General features: G+C 39.7%; 3 protein-coding genes across 3 annotated transcripts; 2 read left to right on the top strand and 1 right to left on the bottom strand.

The window, feature by feature from the left end:
* The first annotated feature begins 68 nt into the window (after positions 1-68).
* LOC130687437 (alpha-aspartyl dipeptidase-like) lies at positions 69-1,355 on the top strand. The gene is made up of 5 exons (XM_057510602.2): positions 69-431; positions 488-579; positions 634-788; positions 856-1,029; positions 1,091-1,355. The coding sequence occupies exons 1-5, from the start codon at positions 340-342 to the stop codon at positions 1,307-1,309; spliced, it is 732 nt and encodes a 243-aa protein (XP_057366585.1). The 5' UTR covers positions 69-339; the 3' UTR covers positions 1,310-1,355.
* A 788-nt stretch (positions 1,356-2,143) lies between these two features.
* LOC130687434 (GTPase-activating protein and VPS9 domain-containing protein 1-like) lies at positions 2,144-7,772 on the bottom strand. The gene is made up of 9 exons (XM_057510600.1): positions 7,461-7,772; positions 6,856-7,262; positions 6,463-6,792; positions 5,163-6,396; positions 4,862-5,103; positions 3,135-4,782; positions 2,798-3,076; positions 2,487-2,735; positions 2,144-2,366 (listed from the first exon to the last, which is right to left on the bottom strand). Exons 1-8 carry the CDS (start codon positions 7,578-7,580, stop codon positions 2,595-2,597), a joined length of 4,401 nt encoding a protein of 1,466 aa, XP_057366583.1. The 5' UTR covers positions 7,581-7,772; the 3' UTR covers positions 2,144-2,366; positions 2,487-2,594.
* A 181-nt stretch (positions 7,773-7,953) lies between these two features.
* Positions 7,954-11,027, top strand: LOC130687436 (protein SCAI-like). Its single transcript, XM_057510601.2, has 10 exons — positions 7,954-8,103; positions 8,248-8,430; positions 8,490-8,603; positions 8,666-8,762; positions 8,829-8,986; positions 9,055-9,265; positions 9,331-9,511; positions 9,660-9,905; positions 9,991-10,164; positions 10,241-11,027. Exons 1-10 carry the CDS (start codon positions 8,015-8,017, stop codon positions 10,489-10,491), a joined length of 1,704 nt encoding a protein of 567 aa, XP_057366584.1. The 5' UTR covers positions 7,954-8,014; the 3' UTR covers positions 10,492-11,027.
* Positions 11,028-13,821: the final 2,794 nt, after the last annotated feature.

The raw sequence follows: 13,821 nt of genomic DNA, 5'->3' as shown, positions 1-13,821 counted from the left end.
AAACCATTGAATTTTAATGTATAAGACATTATTTTTAGCCTTGCTTTACATGTTTACATGTTTCGCTTTGTGTAGTTTTTTTTCTTCTCTCATTGGATTGTCAGTTTCATAGACAGAGAAAATCAACAGTCGACAACGTAAATTACCAGATTGACACATTCGACTTTAGACAAAAAGAAGCTTGACAAAAGAACATTGTCGAAATTTGATTAGATACTTAAGATAACACATAAACAAATATCCTGTCGCTTAGAAACATCCTAGCTATCGTTCTGTGTCTGCCCGTCTGTGTAAAACTTGTAAGTCTGTCGGGATATTATTTGTGATTGTCAAGAAAGAATGAGAAAGCTGTTGCTCCTAAGCACTTCTGTGTTGCAAAATGGGAAATACCTTGGATATGCATCTGAAGTCATTAAATCTTTTTTTGCTGAGTATACATTTTTGCTAACATTGCAACATTGAGTTATTAATTATTAAAAAATCTTAGGAATGGTGTATCAAAAATCGTATTCATACCCTATGCAGCCCATGACCATGATGCCTATGAAAGAAAAGTGAAGGATGCCTTCTCTGAATTTGGTAGTGAATTTCTGCTTAAGATCTTGCCATCTTTTATATTTTTTTTCTCTGTAGGTCTGGATCTTCATAGTATTCACAAGTCAGACAATCTACTCTCTACTATTAAAGAAGCTGAAGGTTTTTTTGTTGGGGGAGGAAACACATTCCTATTGCTAAAAACACTGTATGACCTGAATCTATTTGAAGCAATCAGAGATAGAGTAGTGCAGGTAAAATATGCATTTTCAGGCAATTTCTGTCTAAAGTTGAAGTTTAAAAACAAACCTTATAAACAAGGATGGTGTTCCTTATATGGGTTCCAGTGCTGGGACAAACTTGGCAACAGTTAACATTTGTACTACCAATGATATGCCAATAGTTCACCCTACCAGCTTAGAAGCTCTGGGTTTTCTTCCTTTCAACATCAACCCTCACTACTTGGATCCTGATCCAAACTCAAAACATATGGGAGTATGTAAAGTCTTTTTATTTAAACAACACTTTTGTGTACCCTGTCAAATCAAATTTTCAGGAAACAAGAGAAACGCGTATATCGGAATACCATAGCATTCCCAATGTTTGCTCACCGCCTGTCTTGGGCTTGAGAGAGGGCAGCTGGTTACAGGTGAAAGACGATCAAATTCTTCTTAAAGGATGTATTCCCAATCAGTGCGCAAGACTTTTTATCCGTGGCCAAATACCTAAAGAATACGAAGTAAATTCTGATCTAAGTTTCTTGCTGAAAATTTGATAGACACGAATGATTTATATTATGCCATTCTATATTTCCAAAAGATAGGATCCACTGAGTACAATACACAAAGGATAAATCAATAATGGTTTCTGATTTCTTTCGATCCATATTTACGTGATATAACGTTCGAGGTGATGATAATTTTTAGCGATTCATGTCTATCGAAATTTTTTATTACATTTTGTTAACCCGCGGGGTTTTCTAGGGGTTTTTGTCCCGAGATCACTGCATACGTCATCGGCAATATATTTCTGAATAAACTCCTGCAACGCTTTTTGCAGGAACATCGCCTAGGGGAAAAATCTGAGCTTAGTGCCCAGAAATTTGTCTGCAACACTTAATTTTAGTAAAGTGAAAATGTCTGGACGAAAAGGTACGGTGCGTCTTGTGAAAAGGCTACGAGCCGGAAAAATTAGTGTACGTGGCAGACGATGACACATAATTTAAAATGATGGAAGGTAAGCAAACATTAATGATATTTTATTTTTTACGTTTAATAGCTCGTCATTTTTCAGAAACAAATTGCCCATTCGATGTCGATGCAAAAGACGTAGAGGGAGAACAGGGGGCATTGGATGCCCAGACCGATTGACCGTGGTAGACGGCGTTAATTGCGTCTACCACAATAGTCACCATCATCCTAACGAGGCCGAGAGGCACAAAGATGTTGTTATTTAGAGCTTACTCCCGATCAGCTTCTACCTAATGCACAGCACAGCAACAATAATGAATCGGGCATCGCGAAACTGTGAAAAATAGGTCTGGAGTTCACGAAAACGTATGTGCAATACGTCGGAAAAGAATCAAACATGAACCCGAAATCAGACTTGATGAAGCATAATCTATATATTTACAAAATGAGGTAAGCTAAATAATGCACATATGAACTAAATAATGTTATGAAACAAACTTTCCAACAGGACTCGATTGCTGACAATGTTGTCGCAACTCATCGAAATGTTCAACAAAGTACGAGCTCTGCCAACGAATAACAAATATGTACAACGACATAAACAGCTTTCCTTCTCACTATCAACAACATGAGCAAACTAATGTAAGGAATGACAAGCCGATACTGCTTTCACCAATATCGACCTTGACTCCCGCGGAGGTTTCCTCCGCGGGAACCAAGGTCGATGGGAAGCAGTATCGGGCGGTCGTTCCTTACACTAATATATATAAGGTACGTTATTTAAACCACCACAAAAGGATTAATGATGTTCTAACATCGGAACAAAAATCTTTAGGTTATGGCACTGATTTTCTATGCGCCACGTATCGCTTAATGTCCGTAATCCATCGTCTTTACGAACTCGATGGCTGAACAGAACTGCGTCCACCAATACTGATCCTCTCCTTCCAGTCGATTGCCGAAGAAACTGTTGACGTACTCGACAGTCGAAAGCAGACACGGGGGATTTGCCTGTAATTCCATTCCGTGGCATTACTTATTGCTAATGAAAGGGGAAGAAAATTAACTTATACCTTGATGATGACGAAGACAAAAACGGGCATGAAATCGTCGGCGGCCGGGACACCTCTTTCTGCCGCAGCAGCGGCTAATGAAAGTAGATTCATAATGGTTGTGGCGCACCGGATGACACAAGCGACTTTATCACGGGGCGTTTTGTAAGCACTTATAGAAACCAATTCTGCTTGAGCCGATGGCCACGGGCATTCGTACCGATAGATCTTCGGAATCCTCAAATCCTTGTGGCTTGGAGTAACCACTTGCCCCAACTTTTCTATGTGTTCATGAAGAACCTGTTGATAATAATTAAATTAGTTATCGATAAAAGGACAGTTCGATCACATCACATACCTGGTCTCTCGACACGTCGCCATCTCCATTGGGATAAAGAGCGTAGTTATAAATTAAAGCCATCAGCCTTTGCTCAACGGCGGTTTGCGCTAGCTCAACTTGATACCGACTAGCAGATTGCCACATGGAATCGCGTTCCAGTTCTGCCGATAATCGACGAAGAAATGATTCGAGCCAATCAGCCTTTTCATCAGCCACATGCAATTGCTGGAATTCAACGACAAAATCATTGAGTTGCTTTTCGCGTCGTTCGAGAAACAAACGAACGCAAACGGATATAAGGAAGCGGTGGCAGACTGCTTTGTCTTGCTCGACGCGATTGGCTAAACGTTCTAAATGAGCCAAAACCGATAGTAATGACTGGCGGCACTGAATCAAGTAAGAAAGATAGGGTGCTCGTCCCTTGTAGTCTTCTTGGAGAGAATGGAAAAGCTTTGAACAGCCATCAGCGTCGAAGAGTCGGACGCACCGCAGAGTCTCATGAAGCTGAGCGACCAGCGAGCGATCTTGCAGGTTGATGGCCTCTGCTAGCTGTAGTTTAAGAAAAATGATCAATTCATGTTCCGTGCTATTGCTGGCGGCTGTAGCATTGTTCATCACGTGGAGCGACTGGACGTCCGCCGTGCTAAGAACAAGTCTGAGCTTCCTCTTCGCATCAGCAAAGGCGTAAGATGATTCAATATTTGATGGGTCAATATGTTGACGTTCATCTTCGCCTTCATCTTCATCGATAGACTGTTCTTCGGCCAAATTGAAATTGACCATCAATTGAGTTCCGTTTGAACTACTGGCATCTCCCTGGCTGGCGAGAGTAGATCCTTTCGAACGATACTTTGCTAAAATATCATCCGAGCTTTCTGTTGCTGCCGCCGTACGAGCTTCCTCCGACGCAGATCGCCGTAGCGTACGATTATAATTACTGTAACTTACATTGTCCGTGTGATCAATCGCACTTGTACGGTCTTTTGTTCGACCACCTCGCTTGAAAGGAAGTTTAAAGTTGCGAAAGAAGCTTCGCTTGTTTTTGTTTTCGTCATCGTAACAATGCTCTTTATCACCACGATCGGCAGTTTTGTCAAAACTGATACTCTTTGGAATAGCGCCTGTCGAAGCTTGTCCGCTGGACGTAGAGACTGTCCCTCCAGCTGAAGAGGATGCCGTTGTATTCACCATTGCTGCACTTGCTGCAGTAGAAGTAGCCAGTCCTTTCGCACTGCTGGCTATACTGCCGTGGCTGCTGCATGATGAAGAAGACGATGACATTGGACCGTTAGAAACGTTCGAGGATATTTCTTGCTGGGGAGCCGACCGTGTCTGAAGGCTTAGATTTTGAAGCTGTTCCACGCTAGCTTCCCTTATTGGACGGAAAAGGCTGCCTGACATTCTTCCACGGATTCGTTGAATGGCTCCCAAATGAGATGGTCCTGCATTAACAGCAAGCATAGATGTCGAATCCTGTTCGCTGTCAGCTTCAGAACGGGCTACACTGCTAGTCTCATCTGTATCAACTTCGGCCATTCGTTCCGTGTCCGATGTCACAACGTCGGTACTCCAAGCTTCTGACGCCGTCTCGGAAATGTCAAAGAGGCCGACTTCTGCCTCCACCAGTAGGTGGCGGCCTGGAAGGACAATATCTTCAAGTGGTGGCCTTTGAGAATGGAGTTAAACAAAATAGAGCCGTTTACGCGAAAGATCCTTGAAAATGAACAGCAAAGTTTACGAATTACCTGTCGGGTTGTCGGTCCCTTTCGGCCGTCTCGTTTGCCAATTCGCTATCACTACCCAAAACATCTGTACTCCACGAATCGCTCACAAGCGATCGGGTTTCGTCACCCAAAATTAAGTCCTTGACGTCGAAACGGCCAAATCTATCATCAATATCAGAAGGCTTGGGCGGGGCGACCTGCATTAACAACGGTCGTTGTTCGTTAATGCCACTTCGTGAAGCGCCTTCATCTCCTTCCGTAATCTAAGAAAAATTTGGTTAGGCAATTGCTTAGTAACTCGATGACAAAACTGGGCATTTACTTGGGAAGACGGAGTGTCCCTTCCCGAGACATTTGGCGATCCTCTGCCAGAGACATTTGCTGACACCATATCCGAGAGATTGTCAATGGGATCTTGCTCAGCTTCGTCATTTTCGGATTCTACTGACGATTCAACGCTGTGATTTGAGGCAGCTTCCGATACCGCCTCGAGGTTGTCGCTGGTATTGCCAATAGATCCTTCATCATGCGACAATGAAAAACGAGTCCTTTTTTCTTGTACAGGATTTTGCTGCATTTCTTCCACGCCCTGAACGGAACTTCCATCCAACGATGCTCTAGTAGACTCCTTTTCTTGTTCAAGTGCCAATACTTGTTGTTCTGACAACATGCCGATACATTCTTCATTCTTGCTACTAAACGGGATAACCAGAACATGTCCGAGGACAGTTCCTGAAGAACTAGGAGAGTCTTCTCCATTCGCGTGACGAGGTGTGCCCAATTCACCAGAATCGTCAGAACTAGACCATATGCCGAACGAATGATCGCTGTCTCCTCTTTGGAGCAGATTTGCAGCCTTAGAACGAACTCGACTGTTAACTTTATCCAGCAGATTTCGTTTTCCTTTGGGTGAAGACCCAGTAGGTTCAACGGTTACACCGTTTGATGACGGCGTCAGATCTCCATTGCTCTGTGAAAGCGTAGATTTAACAGGGGAGCATCCCAGTGGTACAGGCTGCATCAAGCTTTCCAACGTTCTTTTATCATTGACTTCTAGCCCGTCACTTGCTAGTACAGTTCGAAGGAATTGAACAAAAGTTTGAAGTTCATTTTCGGTCACCAATGCAACAGAACGGTTCAAACCGACTAAGAGACGGTGAGTGTCGACTGATGGATCGGCAGAGGGAGATGACTCTGTCGATGAAGGGGAAAAGGGTGTCACATTGGCTGAAGAAGTTCCTTCGTCTAGTATAGCATCCAAAATTGAAGAGACGCAGTCTTTGTCAAAACGGGAATAAAGGTCATCCAGTTTAGGATCAAAGGGCTCCCACTTAGAGTGGACTAACACCTGAAGTATCTGAGCTACTTGAATTAAATTAGAACGGGCTATAGGAGATATTGGGGCTTCAACGATGCCACAAGGATCTGGGTTAACAATGGCAGGACAGATGAAGAATGCGAAGACCAAATCAACGCAGATAGCGTGAACTTGCCGAGCATCAATCCGCATCGAATGCGTCAAGAGCGATCGCATTTGTCGAACTAGCCACGCAACACTACGAAAAACAAACATTTGACTTAGATTTTTCCTTTGATGGTTTCTTTAAACACGAATTAGGTACCTTGACGGGAAACAGGCGACGCTGGCAGCTAGTCCCAAAATAAATCTTTGAGTCAGCTGAACGAGGCGATCGATAGCAGTGATTCTGTATTTCTGAATAGCGTTATTAAACTCTGGAGTGCCTTCGCGCCCAAATCGTTTCTCTCGCTCATAAGATGGGTAGCGGTTGACAGCTCGGACCGGATCGACATCCAAATACATCTCATCTTCCATCAGTAGGAATAAGATGGGGTCGTGAAGGGCAGCCGTGAGGAAAACCTTGGCTGAAAAGAGACCCTCGGTAAATGCTTTGTATAGGCGGCTGAATGCGCAGCTCCCATGTCGGAGAAGCCTTCACGGACAAACCGGGCAGATTATGTAAAGTTCCCAATAACAATAGTATGCATCAAATTACCTTCCCGGGTTATCAGAATTGACAAGCTGTAATTCCATCAAATGCTTCAAGAGTTGTAGGCAGTACTTTTCATCGTCGCCCAAAAGGAAGTTAGCGTAAAGGCTTGAAGTGACGACACTGATGACAGTTGGCATTGTCTCAGGGCTGAGCTTCTCACCGGTTGCCAAGCAGACAGCCAGCAAAGGTGCATTTTCTCTCAACCTTTGAAGAAATTCACTAAAGAGAGCTTCATGGAAACCCAAGTGTTTGTAACCCTCAATGAAGCAGGCTCCTTCAAGAGCATTTGCCTGTTGACAGGAAAAGGCTGGGCTAACCTCAAGGCGTGATATTATGAGACCATCAAGATTGATTCTTTGCTGGCTTGCAACCCATGCCAGTTGATGTAGTTTCTCAAGGGCTTCTGAAACCTATCAAAGCCATTGAACAAATAAGTATATTCAGTATGGTGTTTATATTGAAAACCAGAAACTATCATGTTATACTATTTAAACAATCATTCTGCACCATGGGATTCTGCTGAAAATTTTTTGACAGTAGATAGGACATAGATATATGAAACAATGGTAGCTATAAGCCTACCTTATTCTAAGTAACCTTAAATTTACCTTTTTGTTAAGGATTTGCAGATTCTGTCTTTCAGATCCGATGAGTAATCTTTCCTGGCGTAAATTGCGTGCTAGGTCCAGTAACATTTCGTTCTGTAACTTGGTGCTGACAGGGACCATGATGACGGAATAACTTGTACAATTTTACACAACTGGTTACCCTTTGACGACGGGTGATATGTTCAGCTTCCGGCCACTTTTAATTAAGTGGGACAATGAAGTGTATTTCGAGGAAAAAGGGGCGTTACAAAACCCTTTCCATATTGCGATTCCAAAATAAAGTGACACAACAAATGGGTTTACTACTTTGCTATTGAAAATGTTAGAACGGGAGTTGCCGCATGTACAAATTAGCAAGTTTGAAAATAAATCTGAAAAACTTCCTTCAGTTACAAACAGCTGAATATATTAAACTATGTATCCCACCAAATATAACATTAGTTAATGTAAAATGGAATTTAAAGTTTAGGCAACGGTGACAATACGCTAACCCCTGAGGCAATTGAATTGTCAACAGTAGGACCAGCAAAACATTAAGTGAGAAAAGCCGACGAATGGCCGAACTAGAAGAAAATGAGCGGCGGATTATCAATGAGTTTTGTCAACTACAGGAGAAATCAAAACAACTTTTCAATGGGTTAAGGTAAATACATAGATTATGGGAACTATTTGCTGCACTAACATTATAGTAGGCGAATCTTCATCTTTTTTTATCATTTTCTTTCTGTGTTGCATTGTTATCATTATGGTTTTTAAGTAATTGTGTCTACTAATACATGGTTTTTAGAGATTTGCCCCAATATGGCCATAAACAATGGCAGGCCTATTTTGGTCGTACATTTGACGTCTACACCAAGTTGTGGAAGTTCCAACAGCAACACCGCCAAATCCTAGATGTTAAATATGACCTTAAAAGATGGCAAATAGGAGAAATTGCCTCAAAAATAGGACAACTGTACTATCATTATTAGTAAGAAAGATTATAATACAAAATTGATATGTATTACAAAGTTAAACAATTTGTTACAGCCTTCGAACCAGTGAAACAAATTATTTAAATGAAGCCTTTTCCTTCTACTCAGCCATTAGAGCTAGATCTTACTACTCTAGAATTTCCAAAGAAGATCATCATGGTGGCTCCAAGTATCTTTTCATTAATACAATCATGTCTATTCTTTACATACATTAATGTAATATTATTTCAGGTCTGATCTAGTTGTAAAAAAATTGAGATATTATGCTAGGTTCATAGTTGTTTGTCTTTTGCTAAAAAAGATGAAGCTAGTCAGAGAACTAGTTAGGGTAATCATTCTTACAATTTAAAAAGTATTCCAAAATAATACCCTTATTCTTGATTGGAATTGTAAGGAACTCTCAAAATACGTTGATGAGTACACAAGTACGTATGAGCCGGATGATCAGCTGGAGTGGAGCCTAGTTCTAGGAGAAATCAAATCCTTTCTAGAGGCCGACGCCATTCTAAATATACTGGATGCGGATTCTAATCCGATGGTCATTTCACACAGGTATAATGGTATTTACTTCAAATGCCTAAATCATAGACATACTTACAATTCCTTTGTCACATTACCAGATTAAGTCCACTAACCACTCCTCCGGTGGAAAAGAGCCCTGCGATGGATCTAACTCTTCAGGAAGTTCTTATAATCGGAAATAACAACGATCAAGTAAAATTTAGTGAACTAACCCTTGACATGTTCCGCATTCTTCAAACTCTTGAAAGAGAGCCTCAAGAAGATGCTTCATATCAAGCCTATTCTCTTCCATCACGAACACCTTCTATGGTAAATGGTGCTTTAAGTGTATCTATTGTATTCATGACATCTAAGTTATTAATGAATTGTCACAGGAGTCTAACGATCGTCCCTTGAAACGAGAGAATCCTCATAAATATCTTCTTTATAAACCGACACTTAGTCAGCTTCTTGTGTTTCTTGCATCGGGATTCAAAGAGTTACCTTTAAATGGCGCCCTATTACTCTACATTTCGGCAGACGGGCTATTCCCATCATCGAGTTCCACCGAAGACAGTAAGAAACATTTTCTTCCCTGTTTTACCATTCTGAAGCATTATTTGTGTATTTAGTTATTTGTTTTGTATCATTCATTTGTAATTTAGTGCTTTATTATTATTATTTATCATTGAGGTAGTTTATTAAATAATTCTCAATGTTTAAGGATACGACATGGGCGGTGTTTGTACTAACAGCAAACGAGAGCCAGATCCAAGTGGAAACAAGCGTGGATCCCAAGGAAAAGAGCTAAACTGTTTGTATCCTGGGGACTTAATTCCTTTTATGCGCAAACCGCTCTTCCTGATTGTGGATTCAGACAATAGTTGGGTCTTCCAGAACGTACCGCAGCTTTTCGGACAGCCATTGGTGATACTCATGTCTCCACAAGATGTACCATCTCAGTACCAAGGTTAGAGTTGAAATCAATTTTCGTATTTCTTGGGGCTCTATTTAAAGTAACAAATTTCTCCCCTTTATTTTCTCTCACTTTACAGACTTGCATCCGAAAGGAGGTCTTCTAACCCTTTTCCTGCACAGTCCCTTAACGGCCATATGCGTTCTTGGGAAAATCAAAGAAATACCTTATCACCTTTGGGAAACAGGCCAAGCATTTGTGGATCGATTTCTGGCAGAAGCTAGTCGATTGTTAACCCGCGTTAAAGGCATTGGTAGTGATGTTTTTTTTTTCCAAATTTTTCATTTTCATTTATTTAGTAACTTTATTTTGTTTTATGCATGTTACAGAATCATCTTACTTGCCATTCCTTGGCGATGATTTCCTACGGCTGTTGTTACTACGTTTCATATTTTGCTGTGTGGCCCTTCGCCTTCATCGGTCCTTCAAGCATTGGCCAGCTCTACAGCCCCGATCTCAGCCACCTCTCCCCGAAAGCGAGCTTTTATTGCAAAATTCGCTAGAAAGAGCTATGTATACGTTAGTCGATCATTTGGAACTCAGTTCTATTTTCACAGAACCCAACAGGGAGATTCTGTAAGCTATGATCACAACCGATTAAAAAATGTATGTCCTTGCTCGTTTCGGGGAGCCGTCGTTGTGGTTGGTTTACATTTGACGCACAGATTATCATCTTTTAAAAAAATTATTTCCTCGCTACGTTCTTCTGATTGACCTCACATCTTGGATTGATTTTTTCTTTTACGAATCTTGTCAGTCTTTTTGTTCTTCATTAAAATACCTCTTTAAACCGCGTATTGTCCTGCACCAGCACGTTTTTAGCACGTGATGTTCTTTCAACAACAAACTGCAAGGACAGTCACTGGAAAAAAGAATGTTCTAATTTCTTGAAAGTAGAGTAGCTATCGTAATTGCATATCACACCAGAGCGTTCCATTGTGTTGTTTTTGCCTTTCTTTGTTCTCCATAACGCACTACGTATGTTTCCATCCTTCAGTGTTGAACTGGAAAACCTCTGACCAGTCATTTGATCTCATCTTCTGTAACGAAACCTCAGTCAGTTTACCAGTGATCTCAGTCGTGCTAATGAAAAATAAAAAAAAAGGAAGAATGAAAATTTACCTGTTTTATTTTATTTAAGGCTAAGCCAAATTAAGCTAATCTCTACTCAATAAAAAAAAGGGAAAAATGCGGAGGAAGAAAAATATTAATAATAAATTTTAATAAAAACAAAATAAAGTTGGTTAGCTGACAACATTTTGTTTAATTTCTTAAAAACGGCTTATTTACGAAAAAACTAATCATTGAATCGAAATCAGCATTGAATTTTGATTATACCGTGTGATTTTTGTTGAATTCCAAAAAAATCCGTTTTTCGAAGATTTTGACAAAAGTAGGAAGGCTATAGCCTTCTCACTTTTTCATTTTTGGCCAAATTTCAAATTTGGCTTAAAATACACGATTTCGATTCAAAATTAACTGCTGATCACGGAAATCAAGTTTATTTTTCAATTGGCCTTATAGTTTTTGAATTAAACGTATAAAACACAAGGCCAGGCTTATTTTGTCGGGCTTAAAATTTGTACCTGAAAAAAATGAGACTCATTAGAATTGGTTGAAAATCACAGGATATAGTCAAAATTGAATGCTGATTACGGGTAAATTGTTATTGTTTTCATTAAGTCAACCTTTTTTTAAATGCACCGAATATTTGTGCTATATCGCGCAAAATGATAGCGCGCCAGTACGTGATAGCGCTTTGTACCTTTTTTTTTCATTTTTATCAACAATAATGTCAAAATACATGATTTCGATTCAGAATGAAACGCTGATCACGGAAATCAAATTTATATTTCAATTGGCATTATATTTTTTGAAATAAACGAAGAAAATGACCGTGGGAAAATTGCATCGAAAACCTCCAAAAAGTGACCCTCGTTGGAATTGGTTGAAAAATTCATAATGTACTCAAAATTGAATGGTGATTACGGGAAAATTGTTATTTTTTTCATTAAGTCAACCGTTTTTTAAATACACCAAATATTTGTGCTGTATCGCTCAAAATGCTAGCGCGCCAGTACGTGATAGCGCTTAGTACCTTTTTTATCATTTTTATTCACAACAATGTCAAAATACATGATTTCGATTCAAATTTAAACGCTGATATCGGAAATCAAATTTATATTTCAATTGGCATTATATTTTTTGAAATAAACGAAGAAAATGACCGTGGGAAAATTGCATCGAAAACCTCCAAAAAGTGACCCTCGTTGGAATTGGTTGAAAAATTCATAATGTACTCAAAATTGAATGGTGATTACGGGAAAATTGTTATTTTTTTCATTAAGTCAACCGTTTTTTAAATACACCAAATATTTGTGCTGTATCGCTCAAAATGCTAGCGCGCCAGTACGTGATAGCGCTTAGTACCTTTTTTATCATTTTTATTCACAACAATGTCAAAATACATGATTTCGATTCAAATTTAAACGCTGATCACGAAAATAAAATTTATATTTCAATTGGCCTTATAGTTTTTGAAATAAACGAAGTGCGAATAAAATACGCTACCAAAAGGTACAAGGCGCTATCACGTACTGGCGCGCTAGCATTTATCGCAATGCATTAGAAATATTCAGTGTATTAACAAACGGTGGACTTAATGAAAAAAATAACAATTTTCCCGTAATCTCCATTCAATTTTGAGTATATTGTGAATTTCTCAACCAATTCCAACGAGGGTCACTTTTTGGAGGTTTTCGATGCAATTTTCCCACGGTCATTTTCTTCGTTTATTTCAAAAACTATAAGACCGATTGAAATATAAGTTGGATTTCCGTGATCAGCGTTTAATTCTGAACCGACATCATGTATTTTGACATTATTGTTGATAAAAATGAAAAAAAAGGTACAAAGCGCTATTACGTACTGGCGCGCTATCATTTTGCTCGATACAGCACAAATATTCGGTGCATTTAAAAAACGGTTGACTTAATGAAAAAAATAACAATTTACCCGTAATCAGCATTCAATTTTGACTATATCCCGTGATTTTCAACCAATTCTAATGAGTCTCATTTTTTTTTCAGGTACAAATTTTAAGCCCGACAAAATAAGCCCGGCCTTATGTTTTATACGTTTAATTCAAAAGCTATAAGGCCAATTGAAAAATAGACTTGATTTCCGTGATCAGCTTTCAATTCTGAATCGATTTCGTGTATTTTAAGTCAAAATTGGCCAAAGTGAAAAAATGGTAAAAACAAGTTGGCGCGCCAGTATGGTATAGCGCATTCGTGCTACAACACGATATTCAATATATTTCAAAAATGGTTACTTTCACGAGAAAACGAATAAGATTCCTGAAATCAGCGTTAAATTTTAGTATAAGGGTGTAATTTATTATAGAGTTCCTGTATTTTGAGCCAAATTCGGCCAAAAATGAAAGTGGAAAGGTAGCGCTGTGGCGCACTGGCACGCTAGTTTTTTAGCGTGATGCAGCTAAACTAAAAATATTAGTTGGAACGACAACTCTTGAAAAAAGTCAACTGCGTCTTACTCAACATGAGATCCTGCAACAGGAATGTCGTTGATGGTCGGCTCGCACCGTCACCCGAATTCAATATAAAGTCATTTCAATGGAGTCGTGGCATGTCATAATACGCAAACGGCATAGTATAGTAAGGGGATAGGCCTATTGTCAACTGCACAGCTTCGAAGTTGACATCGCCCATGTCTTTCTGAATGCCGCCTTGCCCTAAGCCACATACTGCAGTATTATATAGCGCTGATTTTACAGTCGACTGAGTGCCTTGACAAAACCCTCTGGGTTTGTTTGTTTTTTCTTTTTTTTTCATCGCCGTCTTCATTCTCTTCGTAGATGGGCGTTGTTGTTTTCCGTGTAAGCGACGTC

Source organism: Daphnia carinata, chromosome 4 (genome assembly GCF_022539665.2).
Source record: "Daphnia carinata strain CSIRO-1 chromosome 4, CSIRO_AGI_Dcar_HiC_V3, whole genome shotgun sequence".
Lineage (NCBI taxonomy): Eukaryota > Metazoa > Arthropoda > Branchiopoda > Diplostraca > Daphniidae > Daphnia > Daphnia carinata.
This window is presented reverse-complemented; position numbering and strand designations above follow the sequence as displayed.

Coding starts and splice junctions, on each gene's coding strand:
- LOC130687437 (XM_057510602.2), top strand. CDS start 340: ATGAGAAAGCTGTTGCTCCTAAGCACTTCTGTGTTGCAAAATGGGAAA. Junction 432..487: donor ATTAAATCTTTTTTTGCTGA/GTATACATTTTT, acceptor AAAAAATCTTAG/GAATGGTGTATCAAAAATCG. Junction 580..633: donor GGATGCCTTCTCTGAATTTG/GTAGTGAATTTC, acceptor TTTTCTCTGTAG/GTCTGGATCTTCATAGTATT.
- LOC130687434 (XM_057510600.1), bottom strand. CDS start 7,580: ATGGTCCCTGTCAGCACCAAGTTACAGAACGAAATGTTACTGGACCTA. Junction 6,793..6,855: donor AATTCTGATAACCCGGGAAG/GTAATTTGATGC, acceptor TTGTCCGTGAAG/GCTTCTCCGACATGGGAGCT. Junction 3,077..3,134: donor GCGACGTGTCGAGAGACCAG/GTATGTGATGTG, acceptor TATTATCAACAG/GTTCTTCATGAACACATAGA.
- LOC130687436 (XM_057510601.2), top strand. CDS start 8,015: ATGGCCGAACTAGAAGAAAATGAGCGGCGGATTATCAATGAGTTTTGT. Junction 8,987..9,054: donor CCGATGGTCATTTCACACAG/GTATAATGGTAT, acceptor TCACATTACCAG/ATTAAGTCCACTAACCACTC. Junction 10,165..10,240: donor AACCCGCGTTAAAGGCATTG/GTAGTGATGTTT, acceptor TGCATGTTACAG/AATCATCTTACTTGCCATTC.